The following is a 23,133-nucleotide window of genomic DNA, read 5'->3' as shown; positions in this document are numbered from 1 at the left end:
TTTTACAGTACCAGACATCAGGTTGCATCACAGATAACACTTTACCTACTCTTTCTTTCATTGAGAGATGCAGCCTATTTTACCTCTTTTGTTAATTATTGTTTCTCCTGCTCCTTAAAAGGTAAGACTACGTCTATAAAACTTTTCATCTCATACCTTTCACTGGACTAAGTATAGAAGAATGGCACATTAAAAAATTAACATTAGGGCTGGGAAGGTGGCTCAGTGGTAGAGCGCTTGCCTTGCATGCATGAGGCCCTGGGTTCGATTCCTCAGCACCACATAAGCAAAAAGAAAAAAAGCTGGAAGTGGTGCTGTGGCTCAAGAGGTAGAGCGCTAGCTTTGAGCTGAAGAGCTGAGGGACAGCACCCAGGCCCAGAATTCAGGCCCCACAACCGGATCCTCCCAAAAAAAATTAAGCCTTTAAAAAAAAATTCAAGCCTTTAAAAATGTCTTGAATCAACCTATTCAAATAAAGTTTCTCTAGGTTTTTTTTTTTGGTCCCTTTTCATCCCTTTAACTTAGAATCAAAGATATGAATTTTCTTTGTTAGAGAGTTTAAAGTAGACTTTTATCCTGTGCCCTTAATCATAATTACCTGTTTCTGGAAAAAAAAGTATTTTTCTAATTAACTACATATAGGTACTGAGATCTTTTTTTCTTTTTTTAAGTAAAGGATATTTTTCTAGCAAAATAGTCCCTTTGAAACATTTGGCCCCAGCAAGCTGCCTGATTTCATCCAGAGACCAAGTTTAATCCATTCATTAATGAAAGCAATTCCTGATAATCAAGATAAAAGTCAAGTGCAATTCCAAGGTTTGAAGTTAAAAACGAAGACACTGATGAATGGAGATGTAAATACATAGAAACTGCATCAAGGTACAAGGTACTTGGACAGTTTTATGTTTACCTTGGACTGTAGCCTAGATTTTTACTACTAAGATTTATTGTCAGTATCAAAAGGACATTTTCTTTCATTAAGTAATGGTATTACTGGAAATAATATTAATGACAGAAGCAAAGCAATTTTTCATGTTATTAAATTAAATAAGGTAAAAAGTTTGTCCTCCAACTAAAGAAAAATATTTTTCAATTATTTTATATAAAAAGAACAGTTTTTATCAGGATTGTTTTAAAGGCATTCAGTCATACACTGTGATTATGTCATAGTACTCACTCAAAGAAAAACAGAAGCATGGAAAATTTCAAGTGTTTGTTAATAATTCCACAACTATGTATTTCAGGCCTATTTTCAAAAATGTATCTAACTCATCAAGAATAAAAATGTTTTTTGTAAGAACTTTTTTATTGTAATCTCTACATGATTTGGAAACCAGCTCTCAAGTTTTTTCTATTCTATTCTCCTATTTAGAATCAAAGGGTTAAAGTCTCATTTTAATGTTGCAAAACCCACACAGATCAAAATAATCACTTTTCTGCCCTTTAGTTTATAGGATTCTGTTAATAGTCCTGACTGTTTCCTTGCCCTAATGATTTAGGGTTTAAAAATTCATCATTCCAATTTATGTTTCCCTCAGAGACTATAACAACCCCATTGAAGATGGCAAAAGCCACAGACAGTTTGACAGGAAGGAATGGAAAAATTCATTCTTAGCTTGTTGATCCCTGAGACCATGGGTTCACTGACTAAACAATTCCGTCCAGAATTTCAAACACGTCTTGCTTTCAATCCTTCATTTTGCTGATGAGCCAATTTTTATACCGTTTTCTGTTTATTTTATTCATTTCAGTCTCTTGGTTTTTGTGCTGTGACCCCTGAATAACACGAATTAAGTAATAGAAATACGGGTTTCCGTCCTGGGAACTGGAGACAAAAAAACTGTTTCTAGAGAGTGTCACAGAATTTGGCTGAATCCTACTCATCAAGTTTAATAGAACTCTGGCTGCCAAAACCCCATGCAACCTTTTGAATATTTGGGGGCTAAATGTGACTGCCGGTTATTTTCCTTCTCTGGGAGTCCACAGGAACTCTTGTTTGTTGCTGTCCAGATTTCTGCCAGCCTGTTGGTTCTTCATTCTATTGACAGTGCCTTCTGACCCACTGTGTGACAGATCTCTGCGCCAATATTCTTCACAATGTTGGGCAGATCAGGACAAGACAGTATTCAATTTTGTAATGCTTATTTACTTATTAGCTAAGGAAAACATTCTTTTAGATAAAAATGTAAAAAGAAGATCCAGGAGGGAATAATGCTTAGAGACTCTTTCTGAAGACATACCTTCTAAGTTGTATGCATGTTTCTAAATCTAAATTCTTTACTGAGTTTCTTTCTCCTCATTTGATCAAGCCTATCTTTCCCTTTCTCTTTCCTATTGACAGAAATAAGCAAGAAAATATATTTGAAGATGGTGGGGATAAGTCAGTTAGAAAACAAGGAAAAAAGATGATTTTTGAGCATTATATTGATGTATTGCAAGATAATACGCTGAGAAAAAATGTTTTCTTCTCAAATTGTGGTAAATTTAGGAAGCATGTTTTGTGTTTTGCCTTGGAGAATACATTGTTTCAACTACATAACTGTTGCTTTTCTTCTTTCTTTTAATTATTATCATTACGTGTGTGTGTGTGTGTGTGTGTGTGTGTATGCACACTATGTCCTAGTACTGGGCCTTGAACTCAGGGCCTAGGCACTGTCACTGAGCTTTTCTCCCTCAAGGCTAGTGCCATACCCCTTGAACTACAACTCCACTTAGGGTTTTTTGGTGGCTACTTGGAGATAAGATTCTCATGGACTTTCCTGCCCAGTCTGGCTTTGAACAGCGATCCTCAGATCTCAACCTTCTGAATATATAGGATTACAGGCGTGAGCCACCAGTGCCTGGCCTTTTGTAAACTTTTATATTGAAGACAATAATATGCAGTGCTGCTGCTAAAGTATCATTGCAGCAACTCTAAATTATAAGTATTGAGGAAGTACTGAAGTCAACACAGGGTATAAGCAAGATTGTCAGATATTTTTAATCAAGAATAATAAACAGAAAATGGAAACTTTTTCTCAGTGTTTTAAGATGTCTCAAGAAATGGTTTTTATATCTCATATGTGGAAGCTAGATCTAAAATATACTGGGACATGATAAATTATATAGCACTCTAGGCATTCATACACAGTGAGACCAGCCGGGAATATTCTTGGGCCGGGGAACACAAAGGCACAACGCCTCTGTGCCTTTGATCATACAAAACGGTGTTTATCAAAATGGATTCCGGGAAATGGAAATAAGATGTGTTATTTTTTTCTTTCCCTGACTTTTCTTTTTGCCTTGTTTGTTTGTTCATGTATCTGTGTTGGTGGAGGTAAGAGGAGGCACGGAAAGGGAGAGACATAGGGTGAACAAATACAGCAGGGGTACTCACTAAACACTACATTGAAAATAAACTATCTATTTTGTGAATGGGAACAGAAGGGAAAACAGTAGGGCAAGATATGGGGTGATATTTTCCAAAAAGAAGTGTACTCATTACCTGACTTATGAAAGGGGAACCCCTCCGAATATCACCTTTATAAAAACAATGAAAGTAATTTTAAAAAGGTATACACACATAGAGAGAGAATATATTCTGTGATTGCATTTTTTCTACAACTTCCTATTACTTGAAAAAAAAAACCAATATACGCTGAAGTCAGACTCTTTTAGAAAAAAATATAAAATAAGCCTTAGGTATGGGTATTCATTTGATTATTTTTGAGATGGGGTCTTGCTAAGTAACTCAGGTTTGCTTTGAACTCTCTACCCTAGTTTAGTTCCCAAGTGTTTGGAGGGCAAATACATGCCATGGAGCTCAACAGCCATTTGATTTTAAAATTTAAATGGAAAGGTAGTTGACATCAAAAGGATGAACTTAATGACACTACAAATCACGGGTGAGCCTCTTACAGATTTTGAGGATTCAGTGAAGTTGTTTCTCAGGCAGACCTCGGTGCAGGCGGTTCAGAGGGTGGTAAGCGCTTACCATATTCACTGTCATAGAAGATGATGAATTTCTGCCAGGCGTACTCCGTGACCACTCTCAGGATAACGTCATTCAGATACACAGGCGGACGCACAGAGAGGGTGTAATCGTCATTCCTGTTGCTGCGGGTGAGTCCACAGCCACTTCTGGGGGTCCCCGCTGTGGATCGCTGGATAAAGAGGTGAGGGATGTGCATGGCATCGGCTAGGGACTGGAGGGACCCCGCAGACGTGCAGCCAATGGAGCTGACTAGGGCCAAGATGCCTTGGTTCATAAGTTCGCAGGCTGCAAAGAGAACACAGTGAGGCAGTCATTAGGATTTTTATATATGTTCTCCCTCCCTCTCTTTTCTTCTTGAACAGCAATAAAGATTTGCAAAGCTCTGACTCGACTGTGCCAATTAAAAGGAGAAGCCAAGGCTCTGTATGGAGAGATCCTCAAATTACAGTGTTGTTGGAATTTCGTTTGAGAATCCTGTCCTTATTTATTAGCTGTGTGAATTACTTAGCGTCTCCTGACTCGACTTAACTCTCTGCAAAGAGAGAAAAATACAATACCCTCTGGTTAGAGTCTTGCCCAAATTAGAGATGAAAGTTGTTTCATTATTATGCTAAATAATATCTTAACTGTTTATTAAAAAACTCTTAAGCAGGGTTTTACTTAAGAGCTTCGATGATTTATTATTTAATGTAAAAATAAGAAGAGTATCTTAAAAGATACAGATTCAATTTTTAGATTACAATAATGACAAGTTGATTGAGTAAATGTAACAGGATATATTTCCACTAAAAAGTCATGTTTAAAATTGTCAAATGAAACACTGTTTTATTTCTACATTCTTATCATGGATAAGATTACAAGAAAAGTTTCTATTTAAACCTACAGATTTGGAAGGATTAAAGTCCCAAATAAAAAGTGATATATCAAATACACATGGTAGGTAAATTTGCTTTAGCAAATTCCAACGAATGACATTAGAGTAGTTCCATTTACTCACCATCAGCTACAGTCTGTACCAAGCTACAGTCTGAAAGCAGTAAGTGTAAAATTCCAGAAATGATCTATAAGATTTATACTGTGTGCCATTTTGTGTTGCCTGAAAACCAAAATCTCCAAAGCAGGCTGAATCACTTCTTTATCCATGCTACTGGGCTGTTGGTTGTTTAGCAGCCATCTGTCAAGGTGGCTTAGAACTTGTGTTTCTGTGAGAGGTGAAGAGGAGCCTAACACATTGTCACACTGCCTGTGTTCATCACCCCACTTCAACTCAGCAAGGGGACATTGTATCACCTCAATTTCAATGAGAGGTGTAGAGAGAGACCATGTTCACATCACTTTTTAAAATAACATGTTCTTATGCTTTCTATTTTCTTATGTCATTATTTTAATCATACTATGCTCATTTCATAAATTAAACTTCATCATAGGTACAAATAAATGTATAGGGTAAAAAAGAAAAACAAGTATGATAGTTGGTACCAAGTACAGTTTCTAATTAATTTACTAGGGATTTAGGGGACTGTTCTACTTCCTATTAAATTCTGTTTGTAAAAAAAGAATATATTTCCTTCTTTTGTAGCAGTGGAGATTGAACCTAAAAGTCATTGATTCGTTTCAGTGTTATCTCAAGTCTTTTGGTGGTTTGTTTTATTTTACTTTATTTTATTTTAATTATTTTATTTTATTTTTGTGTCATTACTGGGGCTTGAACTCAGAGCCTGGGTGCTGTCTCTGAGCATTTTTGCTCAAGACTAGCTAGCACTTGCTACTTGAGCCAAACATCCTCTTCCAGCTTTTTGATAGTTGGAGAAAGAGTCTCTCAGAATTTATAGCTGGATTGGCTTCAAATCACAATCCTTGGAACTTAGCCTCCTGAGTAACTAGGTTACAGGCATGAGCCACCAGTGCCTGGCTTAGATGGTTTTTGAGATAGGTTTTGCTTACTTTGATCTGGATGGCCTCTTTCACCCAGGGAACTGGGATCACAGGCATATGGCACCATTACTTATCTTAAAATCAGTTACTTGTACATGAATAAATGTGTTGTTATGTGGACAAGGGCCTCATATCTAAAATATACTTAGAACTCAAAAAACTAAATCCCCCAACAACAAATCCTCCAAGAAACAATCGCCCGATTAATAAGTGGGCTAAAGATTTAAAGAGAAACTTCTCTAAAGAGGAAAAATGGCCAACAGACACATGAAGAAATGTTCAACTTCTCTAGCCATAAAAGAAATGCAAATCAAAACAACATTGAGATTCCACCTCATGCCAGTTAGAATGGCTATAATCAAGAAATCAAATAGCAACAGATGTTGGAGAGTATGTGGCCAAAAGGGAACCCGACTGCATTGTTGGTGGGAATGTAAACTTGTTCAACCACTTTGGAAAGCAGTATGGAGGTTCCTCAAAAGACTCCACATAGAGCTCCCCTATGACCCAGCAATCCCATGTTTAGACATTTACCCAAACGATCACAAATAAGGCAATCCTAAAGCTACCAGTACAACTATGTTTACTGCAGCATTATTTACCATAGCTAAGATATGGAACCAACCCAGATGCCCCTCAGTAGATGAATGGATCAAGAAAATGTGCTATATATACACAATGGAATTCTACACCTCCATCAGAAAGAATGACATTGTCCCATTTGTTAGGAAATGGAAAGACTTGGAAAAAATTAAGTGAAGTAAGCCAGACTCAAGTTTCCCTTAACTGCAGTAACTAGTATATGTCTAGGATAAGCAGAAGAGGTCAAAGCTATGTACATATGACCATATAATCTGATGCTAAGCAAAATGAACCCCAAGATTGGGGGACACAAGAGATTTTATCTTTCTTGTTGTCTTTTTAATGTACTTATAATATACTATTTGATTTTTTTGTTTCTTTGTATGTTCTTCCCCCATGGTACAACCCCTGTTGTCACTATATTTAATTCCAGTGTCCTACATCTTGTATATACATTTTTCTAATTTGGGGAGGGGAAGGGAAATAACAAAATGCTGAAATAAGGATACAGGATGACCCATTGTAACAATGAGATGTACAAGACAGTATGTTGAAAATGAACTTTACAACTTTGCGGGGGAGGGAGAAGGGAGGAGTTGGGAAGGTGTGGAGGAAAGGGATAGTAGGGGGAAAATAAAGGAGGGGGTAACAATGCTTGATAGGAAATGGACTCCTTACCTTGCTGATGTAACTGTAACCCCTCTGTACAGTATCTTTACAATAAAAATATACATTAAAAATAAATGTGTTGTATGTAGATTACGGTGTGGTATTACCCATCTTGCTGTACAGATTGTGCTTAGAAAGACAGTCTACCTTTTGCAGGAATACCATCTTGACTGTTAAAAGGGTGAGTTCTTTCGAGATTCAGTTGCATAGAATGTACACATCTGTACATTAGGCAGAATGTGAGAGCTGACTGGGAAGATCAGAGGATCCCTCTGTGTGCTCCCCTACTTTCTTCTATAAAAAGAATGCAAGCCAAGGACTTTGCAATGGCACATTTCTTTTCCACTGATTTCAGGCTCTGTGATTTATCCTGATTATGCGTGCGTGCACACATTTCACATCCCTACATATAGACCATCTTGAGCAGCTGGCTGGCTTTGTGGCTCCAGCTGTTGGAGATTTTAACACTACCAAAGATGTTTGGAGGTTTTTCTCATTGCCAAAATATACCTGTTTTGTTTTTTTTTAAATAGCACTTGTGATCAGAAACTTGTTACAATCCATTTTGTTCGTTCAGTAGTTATGGAAGTGAAGATGGCTAAGGAAATGTCTACATTTTTAAGTCGAATGACATTCATGTACACTACCTTGTTTTGGTTCTGAAAGTAAAAAGTTTATCTCTTGGTTGGGTGGTATGGAAGTGGTTACAAATGAGTCAACTGAAGTATAATAGACTCTGTGGAGACCGCATAGTACAATCTTTTAGAAAGATTAGGTCAGAGCCCAACAAACTCAACATCAGGAAATAAGTACATGCAAGAGGAGAGGATAGAGACAAATGAGGAAGGTAAACCAATTACAGGGGAGGTAGGGGAAATGCAGTCAGGAATTCATTGTGTATACCAACAGGTTTTTAAAAGTAAGGGAAGGGGTGGGTCATTGTCAGGAACTGGAAGGACTTAGAAAAAATATGAAGTGAACTAAGTCAGAACCAAAGAAACATAGGTCCCATAGCTTCCCTTATTTGTAATAATTAGTATACATCTAGGATAATCTTAGCAGGTGAGCAGAATAGCTTAATAGCTTAATATAAGATGATGCTAAGCAAAATAGACTCCAAGACATGGACACAAGAGGTTTTTCTTTGTTATTGTTGTTGTCAATGTGCTACATGATTTCTTTTGTCTTTTGTGTTTTCCCGCTATGGTTTATCCTCTGTTGTCACTGCGTTTGTTGTCACTGGGTTATTGTACATACGTTTATCTGAAGTAGGGAAGGGCAGGGGGACTACAAAGTGGCTAAATGGTGGACAAAGTCGGAACTTATGCAACAGCGATACTCACTAGACAATATATTAGAAATGATCTGCACAACTTAGTGGTGTGTAGGGGGGTGTGGTGGCGGGGAGATTGAGGAGGGAAAGAGGGAGAAAATGAGGAAGGGGGTAACAAGTTAGACAAGAAATGTACTCGTACCTAATTTATGTAACTGTAACCCCTCTATACATCACCTTGACAATAAAATTAAAATTTAACTAAGCAGTCAGAATGTTGAAGGGGGTAATACTGATCAAGAGCCATTTTATTTATAAACTTCTGTGTTAAATGGCACCTCCTTTGTATAACTACCTAAAGGTCTCCTTTTCTTAAGACAAACAACATTACAAAATCTATAAAATATTTGGAAATGGATTGCTTGTGACTGAATGCTCATTGATAACTCAGTGAAGTATTTTTGGATAGTATCATCCTTCCTAAATGCAAATATTTTTTGTTGTTGTCTTTCTGGCTTATTGTGATTCCTTTGTTTTGACATAACTTGGCTTGATATAAGAGTAAGAAAGATGTGAGAATTACTTCCCCCAGGAATCTGAGCCAGACACTCTCCAGATAGCAATGACATATATAATTTTGAGATTATGAGCTTGCATTGCAAATACATTTCCTTTGGAAGCTATTGTTTTTTTTAATTTTTTTTTTGGTGGCTAACACTTTCTTATTATCAATATAGATTTATTCTTGTTCCAGTAACAAAGCTGCGTCAAACTGTGGGAAAAAGAATTAGGTTGAGCTCTCTATTTTTGGAAAATTAAAGATTTTTTGTTTGCTTAATACCTTGATATGAATAAATTCCAAAAATTTCAGGTGTCCTCAACAGATGTATTTTTCTCTTTAGCAATAAGTCCAAAGGCAGGTAAAGTTCACATTTAAATTATACTATATTCCAACAAGAAATGATAAAAGATCACCTTGCCTTATAAGTCATGAATTAAAAATTCCTCAATCAGAATGGATTCAAATGAATTTTTTCAGAATATAGAAAACATTTATTGCTTACTTGAAACAGAACTGAAATATATCATCTGTTAGTTGTGTGTTAAGTATGTGCCTTTAGTACGTTTATAGGGTAAGTTAATTATAATTGAGTAGCTATTCAGAAGTTTTAAATTCTTGATACAGTATGCTTTGAACTTATTTTAATTTCAGCAATGTTTTGCTCCCTATTCTGCTTAGAAAAACTTTCTTTCTATAGCCTGCAGGCTCATAAAATGACTGATTTATCTGAAGTTTTGTCTTCCCCATTCTGTCTGCAGAACAGATCACCAGCTAATGGACTCTATGGCCCCCAAACTTCCGGAAGACAGATGGGTGCAGAAAGCTCTACTTGGTAAGATTTGATTGTTATCTTCACAATCTCAGCTAGCAAAAATGTCAAGGCTAAATATAATTGCGACAAAACTGATAACCCAGGTCATATTATATGTCTGCCTTTGAAACTTTTCCCCATCACTTGATAGAAATCCTCAACATTCAATTTTATTATTCTTAAAAGCTAGAAGAAAGAAATGGTCAATGTTTCAGGATACACATATTTCAACATTTCATATTATATACACACAAAACATTATACAATATATACATATATGTAACAAAACATTATTTGGTGGTCTATAAGTATTTCAGGTTTTAATTTTTATACGTTAACTAAAAAGCAATAAAATTGCTTTGCTTTATGTTTTTTTAATTTTTTTTATTGTGAAAATGCTGTATAGAGGGGTTACAATTACATGGGCAAGATAATGAGTACATTTCTTATCAAGCATTGTAACCTCCTCCTTTGTTTCCCCAAATGATTCTTTTAAATGAGTTTGAATATTTCGTAACAAATTTTGCATCATAAAATATGGATACAATATTACCTCAAAGATACAGAGAAACATATGTTTATGTTTGCAAAAGAGAAAGAATGACCAAAAAATGATATTTTTCGTTTATCTCTCTTGATTCTGAACATCATTGCTAGAACTCAGGGATCACCATTCCTTCCTTCCTTTCTTCTCCACTTTGACTTGCTTACTGCATACCATTAATTTCATGTCCTAAATGTTTCTTGAGATGATTATCCTCAAATATTCACTGTCAGTTTCTTCATTCACCACGAAAACAATAACTCTCCAAGGCAATGTGATCTCACAGGCCCTCTCTTAATTTGCTTGTCATCCATGTTGTAGACTATTTGCTTTTCTAAACACATCCTTATAGAATTTCAACATATGAACATCATCAACACACAAATGATATATACATAAATAGCTATGGCTATGACTGACTTCTGCCTGTCTGTAACATGCACATGTTATTCACAATAGCAATACCTTTCAGACCCACTTATACCTGAGGAGAGGCATCCCTCTTTCTGGCCTTTCTTCTTGTAGCTCAGAGAGCTCCATTAGCTCTTGCAGGACTAGAACTCCTACTTACACTCAGATAGTCTCAGGCTGCCTCATCTTACTTTAACCACAGGTCCTCTTCTGTTCACAAAGTCAACTTTTCTATTTCCTCTGCTTAGAGTACCATTTCCCCAGACATTCCTTCATCATCTTGCCTGTAGGGAGTCTGTTTCCTGCAGCTCCTTCTCAAAATCAGCCTTCTTCCTCTCCTGGCTTTCTGATTTTCCCTAACAGTTATCATCTGCCATATTTTACATATGTTTCTAGTTTCACTTTTTTGTTGTTCTCCTCACTAAACCACAGCAGGAGATTTGTCTATGTTGCATGAGGCTTTGTGCCCCAACCCTAGAGTAGATGCTGATGTGTGTCTGTGCTGGATGCCAGTCTTTCATGGACCATTGAACACACAGTCTCATCCCCTGGCTTGTGGGGTGCATGGTGGGTTAGTTTTGCCAGACTTGACTTTGAGACACATAGGAGACAGTGTGAGCATCTTTCCTTACTGAAATTGTCCTCTCCGACTGATACAAAAGATTCCTAAAGGGACTTGAGAATAATAAGCGGAGGAAAATGAGAAGAATTTGCTCATAACAAAGGACTTGTTTAGTATTCCCTATACACTCTATTTGGAAATTTTGATGTGCTTCTCCGGTAATAGGATTAGCATATGTAAGCTCCATGTGAAGAGAGATGTGTTTTCTCTTATACTCGGATGTGCTTAGCATTTAGAAGACCTCAGTAAATAGTTCTGAATGTGTCAGTCCAATGTAATATCTAGTAAGTTAGAATGTGTGAAATAGAAATAGTATGGTCTTTGGAAGTGTTTGCAGTCACAATGTGTTGAGCGATCACGTAGGTGCATAGTCTCTACATAGTAATTCTTGATTTAATGGATTTAAACAAATGTTTATTTTTATTTGTTTTCTTTTTTATGTAAAAAAGAGTGTATAGAGGGGTTACAGTTACATGAGTAAGATAATGAGTACATTTTCTAGTGAGCATTGTTGGCTCCTCCTTTGTTTTTCCCCAACCATCCCTTCCCTCTCCACCTCCCCAATTCTCCCCTTCCCCCAAGTTGTACAGTTCATTTCAATGTAGTGTATTGTACATCTCATGTTACAATGGTTAAACCTATATCCTTATTTCAGCATTTTGTTATTTCCCTTCCCCTCCCCAAATTAGAAAAATGTATATACAAGATGCAGGGCACCAACATCAAATATAGTGAAAACAGGGGTTATACCATGGGGAAAGAACATGCAAAAGAAAAATAAATCACATTTTAAATAAAAAGCACAGTGCTGGAGGAATATCAATATCAAATTTCAAACTCCACTATAAAGCCATAGTAATCAAAACAGCTTGGTACTGGCAAAGAACAGACCTGAGGAAAAATGGAATAGAACTGAAGACCCAGAAATGAACCCACAGACCTACAGCCACCTAATCTTCGATAAGGGAGCTAAAATAATAGAATGGAAGAAAGACAGCCTCTTCAGAAAATGGTGGTGGCAAAATTGATTAAATACCTGTAGAAAATAAAAACTAGAGCCTTATATATCACCCTGCACCAGAATCAACTCCAAATGGATCAAAGACCTCGGAGTCAAAGCAGACGCTCTGAAAACATTACAGGAAGGAACAGGAGAAACTCTAGGGCTCCTTGGCACAGCCTGAAATTTTCTTAATAGAGACCCAGAAAAACAACAAAACAAAGAAACGTTGGACAAATGGGATTGCATGAAGTTGCAGAGCTTCTGCATGGCAAAGGACATAGATAGCAAGATCAATAGAATACCCACAAATTGGGAGGAGATCTTCAGTAGCCATACAATGGAGAAGGGTCTCATATGTGAAATATACTTGGAACTCAAAAAATTAAATCCCCCAACAACAAATCCTCAAAGAAACAACTGCCCAATAAATAAGTGGGCGAAAGACTTAAAGAGAAACTTCTCTGAAGAGGAAAGAAGGATGGCCAATAGACACAAGAAGAAATGCTCAACTGCTCTAGCCATAAAAGAAATGCAAATCAAAACAACATTGAGATTCCACCGCACCCCAATTAGAATAGCTATAATCAAGAACTATAATAATAACAGATACAGGAGGGTATGTGGCCCAAAGGGAACCCTACTGCATTGTTGGTAGGAATGTAAACTTGTTCAACCACTCTGGAAAGCAGTAAGGAGGTTCCTCAAAAGACTCCACATAGAGCTCCCCTATGACCCAGCAATCCCACTCTTGGGCATTTACCCAAATGATCAAAAACAAAGGTATACTAAAGCTACTAGCACAACTATGTTTATCACAGCATCACCATAACTAAGATATGAAACCAACCCAGATGCCCCTCAGTAGATGAATGGATCAAGAAAATGTGATAGATAGATAGATAGATAGATAGATAGATAGATAGATAGATAGATAGATAGATAGATAGATAGATAGATAGATAGATAGATAGATAGACAGATATAGATAGATATAGATATAATGGAATTCTATGCCTCCATTAGAAAGAATGGCACTGCCCCATTGGTTAGGAAATGGAAAGACTTGGAAAAAATTATATTAAGTTAAGTAAGCCAGGCCCAAAGAAATATAGGTCCCATGGTTTCCCTTATTTTCAATAACTAGTGTAAGTCTAGCACAAGCAGAAAAGGTCAAAAGCTATGTACATATGACTATATAAGATGGTGTTTAGTGAAATGAGCCCCAAGATAGGGACACAACTTGTTTTCTCTTTCTTGCTCTTTCTTTTTGATGTCTTGGGAACTGAACTTGGGGACTTGTGTTTGCTCCTGCTTACATAACTTTCATTCCAGAAATATAACACTAAGAAGATGGCCTGAGTAAACCTTATCAGTATCTTTGCAGAAAAAAAAATTCAAGGTCAAAAAGGATATCCAAACATGTTATCAATTTTTCACTATTCTTGGCTTTGTTGTTTTCTTTCTTCTTTCTTTCTTTCTTTCTTTCTTTCTTTCTTTCTTTCTTTCTTTCTTTCTTTCTTTCTTTCTTTCTTTTTCCTTCCTTCCTTCCTTCCTCCTTCCTTCATTCCTCCCTCCCTCCCTTCATCCCTCCCTCTCTCCCTTCCTCTGTTTCTTTCTTTCTTTCCTTCTTTCTTTATTTACTTTCTTCTTTCTTTCTCCCTCTTTCTCCCTCCCTTCCTCCATCTATCCCTCTCTTCCTCCCTTCCTTCCTTCCTTTGTCTTCAACTCAGAGCCTGGGCACTGTCACTTTTCCACTCTAGTGCTCTAATATATGATTCACACCTCCACTTCTGGCTTTCTACTGGATATTTGCAGATTTGTGTCTAGACTGCCTTTGAACTATGTCTCTCTGATTTTAGCCTCATGAGTAGTTAGGATTTGGGTATAAGCCATCAGGTTTCTCACTACCATTTTTGCCCTGTCATCTGCTTACCTCTGCTTCCCATATAGCTGAGATTATACGAGTGCACCAATGCATCCAGTCCAAAATAATCTTTTAAATAGTTGTTTTAGATCATTTGTGTGAAGAAATCTGCTTTGGGTTTAAAATGAATACCACAATTTTAATATAATATATTCATTCTAATTGATTGTAAGAATTTAATTTTTTCTTCAATCTTTAATTTAATCTGTGGCTTTGGCTTAATGGAACTTCAGGCACCTAATTAGCAGGAGGAGCTAGATCAGTTACCATTCATATGCCACCCATCACTGCTACAGTTATACTATCACTTTTTGCATAGCATAAAATGTACATGGATTTTTTTCTCATTTTCTTGCTGCATATTCTTGTTTTACTAATAATGTCCTCCAGCATATTTTTCAGAAGCATTTCTGTTTCTTGGAGAAACAATTGTCCAAGTGCTTTCTGGTGCCATAGCACAGTGCATAAGGTCAAAAACACTGTTTAATAGTTAGTTTGAATCCTGCTAGCAGAAATTAGGAAGTGAAAGGTGATAATTCCTGAAAAGTAGAGCATAAAATTTGTGACATTTTTTCAAAAGACAGCTTCTCACAAAGGCACATAGAGACTTTGTTCTCCAAAATATATATCTAAATATTTATAGATATGTATATATGTATATCACACACAAACACACACATATGCTCACACATACATATACATAGCACTGGTATTTGTCTTATTTTGTTTCTCAAAGATGGAACTATACCTTGAGCCACACCTCCACTTCTGCCTTTTCTGCCCAGGCTGGCTTCAAACTGTAATACTCAGATCTCAGCCTCTTCAGTCGGTAAGATTACCATCTGAGCCACCAGTACCAGCTCTTTCATATTTTTTAAGCAGTGTTGTGTGGTGGAAAAAGCTTATATGTGAATTATTTGTCCTTATTCTCCTTGTGTGTGATTTAAGTCAATGCGAGAAAAACAGTGTTTCTTCTAAGGGGCTGGATAAAATTCAAACACCAGCTTTACATGACAATCTTCCTAACCACTGACATCATGACAAACATAGATGAGCTCCCCAACTACTACCTAGAACCTGTTGCTTTCAGAGAAAAGGGCAATTAAATGTATGAGCTCTGTACTTCAGAGAACTCAGTGGAAGGGAGGAATCCTCATTTTTAGATGTGAACCTGTTTTGTGCATTGAGCAAAACTCACTTTTTCTTTTTGAGTTTTGACTAAAGGTGGTTATTAGATATCAGGGTTTTAATGTATCTCCCTGGAAGGTCGCATCTCTCTCTCTCTCTCTCTCTCTCTCTCTCTCTCTCTCTCTCTCTCTCTCTCTCTCTCTCTCTCTCTCTCTCTCTCTCTCTCTCTCTCTCTCTCTCTCTCTCTCTCTCTCTCTCTCCTTCCTGATACTTCTGAGTAATCCTTTTTTCATACTCTAACTTAATTTGTTATATTTTAGTTATTTCTTTTCTATTTCTTCAATGTGAGTTTTTCTTCACTTTTTCCCATGCTGAAGTTGACTGTTACTACAAGCGCATTCATTCTTTCAAGATTACATGAAAGGAAGGCAATACGTTTGTTTTTTTTTAATATGCCTATTTGAAAAGTGTTCTAATATTTTGGATAGCTTTGGATGTTTTTGTTTTGCTGCTATGAATGAGTTGAAGGCTCTTTTAAGGAAAAAAATAAGTATTTGTAATAAAACCATTTTCTAATATATGTGTGTATATGTGTGTGTATGTGTGTAAACCACTAAATTTAACCCTTTTTGTTTTCACTCCTTCCTACCACAAGTAAGAAAAGTAAAAACTTTCACATAATTTATTAGTGAGAATTTCATTTTTTTTTACTTTGGGAAAGAAATTATGTTTCATGGGGTTATATGTCAAAGAAGAATAGCTAGAAATACCCTTACTTATGATGGCATTTTCCCCATTGCCATTCCATGAGATACAGATCATTTTACACTTGATAGCATGTACTGTGACATGCTACCCTGAACTTTCCCAATGAACGGTATCCATAGAAATTGTTTTAATGAGAGAAGTTCCAATGACAAAGTGCTCTATCAGGAAGGGGCAGATGAGATACAGTTAGACAGTATCTAAAAAATGCTTCAAGAAAAAGGGAATAAGTATGATGGAAATTTTAGAGGAATTTTTTCTTGTCAGCTATAGAGCTTGAACTCTGGGCCTGAGCACTGTCCCTCAGCCCTTCAGCTCAAGGCTAGCGCTCTACCACTTGAGACACAGCACCACTTCTGGTTTTCTGGTGGTTTATTAGAGAGAAGAGTCTCATGGACTTTCTTGCCTGGGATGGCTTTGAACCACGATCCTCAGATCTCAGCCTCCTGAGTTGTTAGGATTACAGGCGTGAGCCACTGGCTCCCAGCTAGAGGAAATGATTACTAGCTATGTTGTGTATGAGCTTTGTTCCTACTTCTGGAAAATTTGAATACCATAACAGTTCTTCATCTCGAGCTTTCATTATACAATTCAGAAATTACAATTTCTTGTAATGATACTATTTTGCATTCTTGGTGATTTTATTTTATTTTTTATTAGATTTTCTAACAGCAACCAAAGCAGTTTTCCAACATGGGCCTGCCTGAACTACATGCCACTGTGCGTGGGAGGGATGCACTCAAGGTAGTTGAGCTCTTTTGCTCTTCCATGAATTCATTCCCAGGAATCAGCTAAAATAATTAAAGCTATCAGCTTGAAATGTGCTCTCACGGCGAGCAAATAAACCTGTACAAATTGTGGATGTCCTTGAAACATCTTGCTTACCAGTGGGATGATGCCAGGACCAAACCAAAGTCAAGAGCCCACAAATGAAATAGTCTTTAAAAGATCAATTATAATGATTTAATCAACTAGGCCTACATTTTCTAATGATGTGTACAGCTTACTAGAGTTATTTATCAGTGAAGTGAAAACAGAAATGGAATGTATTAATCGTATGTCAATACATCTGTGTAAAGTTTAATGCATTTTCTTGCCTATATCCTTCACTTTTACTTTGCATAGATAATGAACTATATATGTATAATAGTAATATGATATGATTTGGTGTGAGCAACTAGAAAGGAGTGAAAAATAAAGGAGACTGTTGAGGCATGAGTATCAGCCTACTATATTATATATATATGAAAATAGCATATTGCAAGCCAGACACTGGTGGCTCACACCTGTAATCCTAGCTACTTAGGAGGCTGAGATCTGAGGATCATGGTTCAAAGCCAGCCCAGGCAAGAAAGTCCATAAAACTCTTATCTCCAACAAATTACTCAGAAAACTGGAAGTGGTGCTGTTGCTCAAGTGGTAGAGCGCTCACCTTTTGCTGAAGAGCTGAGGGACAGCACTCAGGCCCAGAGTTCAAGCCCTATAACTGACAAAAAAAAAAAAAAAAAGCATAATGAAACCCACAAAAAAAAACTTTTAAAAAAGTGGGGAAGAGTGAAAGGAAAAAATGTAAAAGAAAAAAAGGGGTTGAATTTGATCATCATATTTGTATGAACTATCATAATGAAACCTCCATTTACATCCAATTTATGTCAATACAAATTTCCAGTTCCCCAAATAAGGCGTAAATAATATATACTCTCTGATTCATTTCAGTATAAAGAACCGAATTTTTCCCCCAAATGTGTACTGGGAAAAGATCAAGAAAGTCAACCCAGACCAAGCTTATTCTTCAATTTGTACGAGGTGCTTAAAAACTGCAGAGCTCTGATTGCTTACTTGGGCCCAAAATGAATCAACTAAGAACAGGAGACAATGCTTGACATTTCCACCTCCCTTCTGTGTGTGTGTGTGTGTGTGTGTGTGTGTGTCATAGTCTCCAAAGTAACTTCACAATCACTTGGGAAAGAGAGCACAGATCAATAACATCCTTACTCAAGGGACCAAAACTAAAGAACAGCAAAGCTTTGTGGGACAGACCAGACCCCAAATGATGACAATTACTTAAGCTGTGCTCTAGAGCAGAAGTAAACATCTCATGGGAATTGGATTGCTACCCTCAACTGATGACAGTACTAATAACTTGTCTGGAATCTAGGAGAAAGAACTGAGTTAATAACCAAGCCAGGCCTTGACCAGGATGATTCCTAATTATGCATAGCCCGCTATACCTGCTCCACATTCTCTGTCTATGAAAGCCTAGAACTGACAACTGTATCGTGCAGATGGCTGAAGATGCATGAAATGCTGTTATCCAATGGTAGGCTCCCACAATGCAACAGATCTCCCTTCTCTGCTCTTTACCATGTCTCTATTTGGTACATAGGGATGAGTGGCTAGATCTGTCTGATAGGCAGAACTCCTGAAAATTGGACTTAGCATGTCAAATTCCAGTTTCAAACAGAGTCATTATGGAACCATTGAAAGCAATGATAACTATTTTGAACACACACTTAGCTGAGTCAGGAATGTGAAGCATCTTAGTGGAAGAATAATGAGCAGAATGAGAATGTTGTAGAAATGGATTTGAAAATGGTGTGGATTTCATTTCCTTTCAAGTTTTTGATAAGTGGAAAAGTATTCCCCAGTGCCAGGAATGAATGAACAATCTACAAGCTTGTGTCAAGCTAATCTTTAATTAATAATTAACAAGAGAGCTTTTTACTTTGATCCAAACAGTGTAGGAACATCCACTCTGTCTTCTGAGTTCACTTATTTGTCAAGGAGACCAGACATGGAAGGGATGGCTTAGAATAAAAGCACCTGGCTGTGAAGAGAGAAATCTAACACTCCACAGAACTTAGAGCTTGGAACTAAACTCCTATATTGGGCAGGGAGCTCTTAAGTGCTGATAAAAAAAGCTAGCATATTTCTAAAATTGTAGCCAGTTCAATTTGTTAGGAAATGGAAAGGTTTGGAAAAAATTATATTAAGTGAAGTAAGCCAGGCCCAAAGAAGCATAGGTCCCATGGTTTCCCTTATTTGCAATATATAGTATAGGTATGAGTCAAGCGGAAAAGGTCAGATAATGTGATGTTAGGAAAATGAACCCTTAAATATGTATTTTAATGTTTTCGTTTCTTTCATGCATGTGTTTCTAACGCATTTATAAGATTATTTCTTTGTTGCCTTGTATGTCCCTCCCCCACAGTGTAACCCCCGCTTTCACTATATTTGATGTCAGTATAACATGTGGAGGAGATGGGGACAAACAAGTCGTTTAAGGATTCAGGTGGACCTGTTGCAACAATGAGAAGTACAAAATGTCATGTCAAAACCAGCTTTACAATGTCGGTGTGTGGGGGGGAGGGGGGTATAATTGGGTGGGGGGAGGGGGGAGGCGGGGAAGGGAGGTGAAGGGTAAACAAAGGAGGAGGCTGCAATGCTTGGTAAGAAATGTATGCATTATCCTGCCCATGTAATTGTAGCCCCTCTGTACAGTATGTTCTCAAATAAAATAAAATAAAATTAAAAAAAATATATATATTTTTTAAAATCAGTTATTTTTTTAAAAATAATCAGTATGGTGGCATCTTACATTATTCTTTCTAAGCAGAAAAAATAAAATTTAGGTAAACAGAGACTTATAGAAAACTGTTAGTCTTGCCTTTTATTCTTGCAATGATGGGGAAAATAGAAGAAAATTAATACAACTTGACAATTTATTATTTTAATGCAAGAGGGCCAACATTCTCGAATGTTCTACAGTATGTGATGTTGTATTTAATACAAAATATAATAAATGTACATATTAGTATAAAAATTTATATTACTTGGACTATATAATCTGATATTATAGAACATCATGTTAAAACAATAATATTTAATTAAATACATGTTTAGATGCTGTAGTATGGTGCTTAGGGATAAAATGATGTTTATTTTTAAGATTTTTTAATAAAGGGGGCTAGGTAGCCTAGACAATATTTGCAAGTCCAGTTCATTTATCTCTAAAGTACAAGAAGCAATATTTAACAAGTTCGTTTTGAACATTAAAGAATTTGAAAACCATTAGCCACTCTACAAGTATAAGGGACAGTCACTGGTTTTATAAATGCAAAACTCTATGTAATAAAATTGCATCCATTTCCAAAGAAGGAAGTATTTATTGCAACACCAATAGCACCATCTGTAAATTTTTTCAGCTGAAGATAATCCATTAGCAAGATCCTAAGGATTATTTCTTATCATTTCCCAAGATCATTTCTTACATTCCACTCTATAAATCTGAATACTTTAAGACTTAGAATGTTAAAGTGAGAGGCAAATAAGATTTGTTCACAGAGTTAGAAAAATATGAATGACACATTTGTTACTATGAGTCAAAAGTTCTAATGTGTATTATAAAATGTGATGGCCAAGTATCTATTTTCTGTACCTAATTTGCTAACAACATGATAATTCAATTACATGTAGGAACAGACTGTTTTATGTATAATGTTGATGATCAGATGTGTAGACCCTGGGTGTCAATCCCTCTTAATTAGGGGCATCGTGAAGGGACCATAATTGCAAAGTGCAAATTCTACCATAGTGAATGTTCTAGTGTGTTTTGTTTTCTTTTCCGTTGGCATCCCACGGAAAGCTTTTGTACTTCAAAGTGAAAGGAATGTCAAAAGCCAAACCCTCACTGCTGCTAGTCTTGGACTTGAAACAGCCCGTAACATGGACACTGCTGCGATGACTTTGGGGTCTGCTCTTTGAGAATAACAATGCCTTCACCACAACTAAATTCTTTGATTGCATAAACTCTTCCCCAACAACGTGTTTTACTGAGAGAGACATATGCCATTTTAAGTGGTACTTTTTCAGATAGTCATGAGCCACCTGAGAAAAATACTAAGCCAAATCTAGCTACACTGATCATATGTAACACTGTTATGCAAATCACCTCCTTTTTTAAATAGGAAAATATACATTTTTTTTAGTATCAAGGTCAAGTTTCTTCCTTTACATGTAAATTAACTCTACAACTACCCAAACATATCAAATACAAAAAAATCTTATTAGGTTTTACTAAAAAGTGAGATGCGACATCTCTCCTCTTTGTCTCAAAATGCGGTTGGCAGACTTTAGTTACATTTTTTTTTGAATGCGAATGAAAGGATTAGGACAAAAAATATTGTGAAGAATTAGAGTCAGAGATTAAGTGAACATTCTGTTCATTTTATCAGAGGAATAACAATCATGTTCTTCAATAAATTGGAATCTCCTACTTCTGATCACAAAGATAATAAAAGAGATATGTTTGGTTTGATTTTGGTGTGTGTGTGTGTGTGTGTGTGTGTGTGTGTGTGTGTGTGTGTGTGTGTGTGTAGGTCTTTGTATGAATCTGAGGACAGTTTTATGTATACTTGATAGTTTATATTTCTATTTCTTCCTCTTAATTTTTTAATTTTGGAAAGCATGAATAAGATAAGAATCATTTCATTGTCTACCACCTAGTTAAATGTATTTATGAATTATATTTCCAACTGTAACATGTTTTTTTTTCTTTCTATGCTTAGAGTATCTAAGAATTTCCTGTTATACTAATGGGAACACATTAATCCAAATTCTCTTTCCAAAAACTTTGTTAGACTGGATTATAGTTTGTAGGAAGAAGAGAAGTAAATCTGTAACTGCCTTAATATTTTCTGGGAGGCAGCAATGTCCACTGTAACGATCATTATCATGGAATTCCCAGTTGTGAGAACCATTTCTCCAATTTTTTTTAGTGTAATTAGTTGCTTAGTATTGTTTAACACTGTGTGCAAATTACCATAACATCTATGGGTTTTGGATGCAGTGGACTGGAGTCGGAAGCTGTCATATAGTTTTGACCCCCAGTGATCTCTTAACACTCAGAAGGAAGGCCATACACTGTGGGTGCCTGGCTGAACAAAAGTATATCTGTGCAGAATTAACAATGACTAATTCCTGCCTTCTCCTTTTGGTTCATTATGAGCACCTACGGCCCTCAGCAATTCCAAACACCAAATAACAGAAATGCCAACCTACTTCATTAGATCTTCATGGTTTTCTATAGAACTTGATTCTAGCTTTTAACGTAGATGACTTTTAGAAATAAGGGTATCTATCTAAATATCTATGTCAGTGAGTGGGAAACCACAGTACTATTTCTTGCTATTCAAACACATTGTTTTGTAGGGCTGTAGCAGGGAGTCAGAAATCTCTAGTTACAGGTAGGAGGAACTGGAGGAGGACAAGCTAGAAATCCCATTTCTTTACAGTTTGAAGAATCCAATTTTTGTTTTCTCAATAAAGAAAATGAAGTCAACATAGCTATGACAACCTATACAGAGGTGGCTTCAAATTGATGAAGCCCAGGGACAAACGCTGCTGCTAACCTCATTAACTGGGGTGTTTAAATGCTGTCAAATTACAGACACAGAGAGGTTTACAAATAAATAGAAGCTGTTCATGCCAAAGCAAACTCTCTTCATCAAAATATCTAGCTGTGTTTTGACTACACAGAGACTTCCTATAGACCTTAATTTAAACTATAATCAGGAGGAGGGAAAAAAAAACACTCAGGAAAGAGTAAATTCAAAAAGGTAATTTGTGGGCAACTTGAATTTTATGTGAAAAAAGAAACAGTAAAAGATGGCTGCAGTCCAGCTAATGGGTAAAAGAAGATATCAATATAGAGATGTATCATGCTCAGTAGCCAATGATCTTGCCTTTTCCAGAAATGAAATGGTATTATTTTTAAAGTGCAAAGAGATAATACTTCTCAGAGATTGAGAAAGGTTGAATAGTTTTTTGACTAATAGAATTATTTCTCTCATTTATCTGTACCAGGCATAAAACCAGTGTGTAATTAAAATTATTTTTTGATACAAAATGCTAACCAAATTAATATTTGTTA

General features: G+C 36.4%; 1 protein-coding gene across 3 annotated transcripts in view; it reads right to left on the bottom strand.

The window, feature by feature from the left end:
• Positions 1–23,133, bottom strand: part of Grid2 (glutamate ionotropic receptor delta type subunit 2) — a 1,042,163-nt gene that overhangs the window by 523,255 nt on the left and 495,775 nt on the right. For all 3 annotated transcript variants that reach the window (XM_070022289.1, XM_070022287.1, XM_070022288.1), the window contains one exon: positions 3,974–4,258. In XM_070022289.1, the coding sequence (XP_069878390.1) occupies positions 3,974–4,258 (285 nt within the window). The remainder of the gene's footprint in view (positions 1–3,973; positions 4,259–23,133) is intronic.

Source organism: Dipodomys merriami, unplaced genomic scaffold (assembly GCF_024711535.1).
Source record: "Dipodomys merriami isolate MVZ:Mamm:240054 unplaced genomic scaffold, mDipMer1.0.p SCAF_15, whole genome shotgun sequence".
Lineage (NCBI taxonomy): Eukaryota > Metazoa > Chordata > Mammalia > Rodentia > Heteromyidae > Dipodomys > Dipodomys merriami.
The sequence above is the reverse complement of the archived record's forward strand: the minus strand, read 5'-3'. Positions and strand labels throughout refer to the sequence as shown.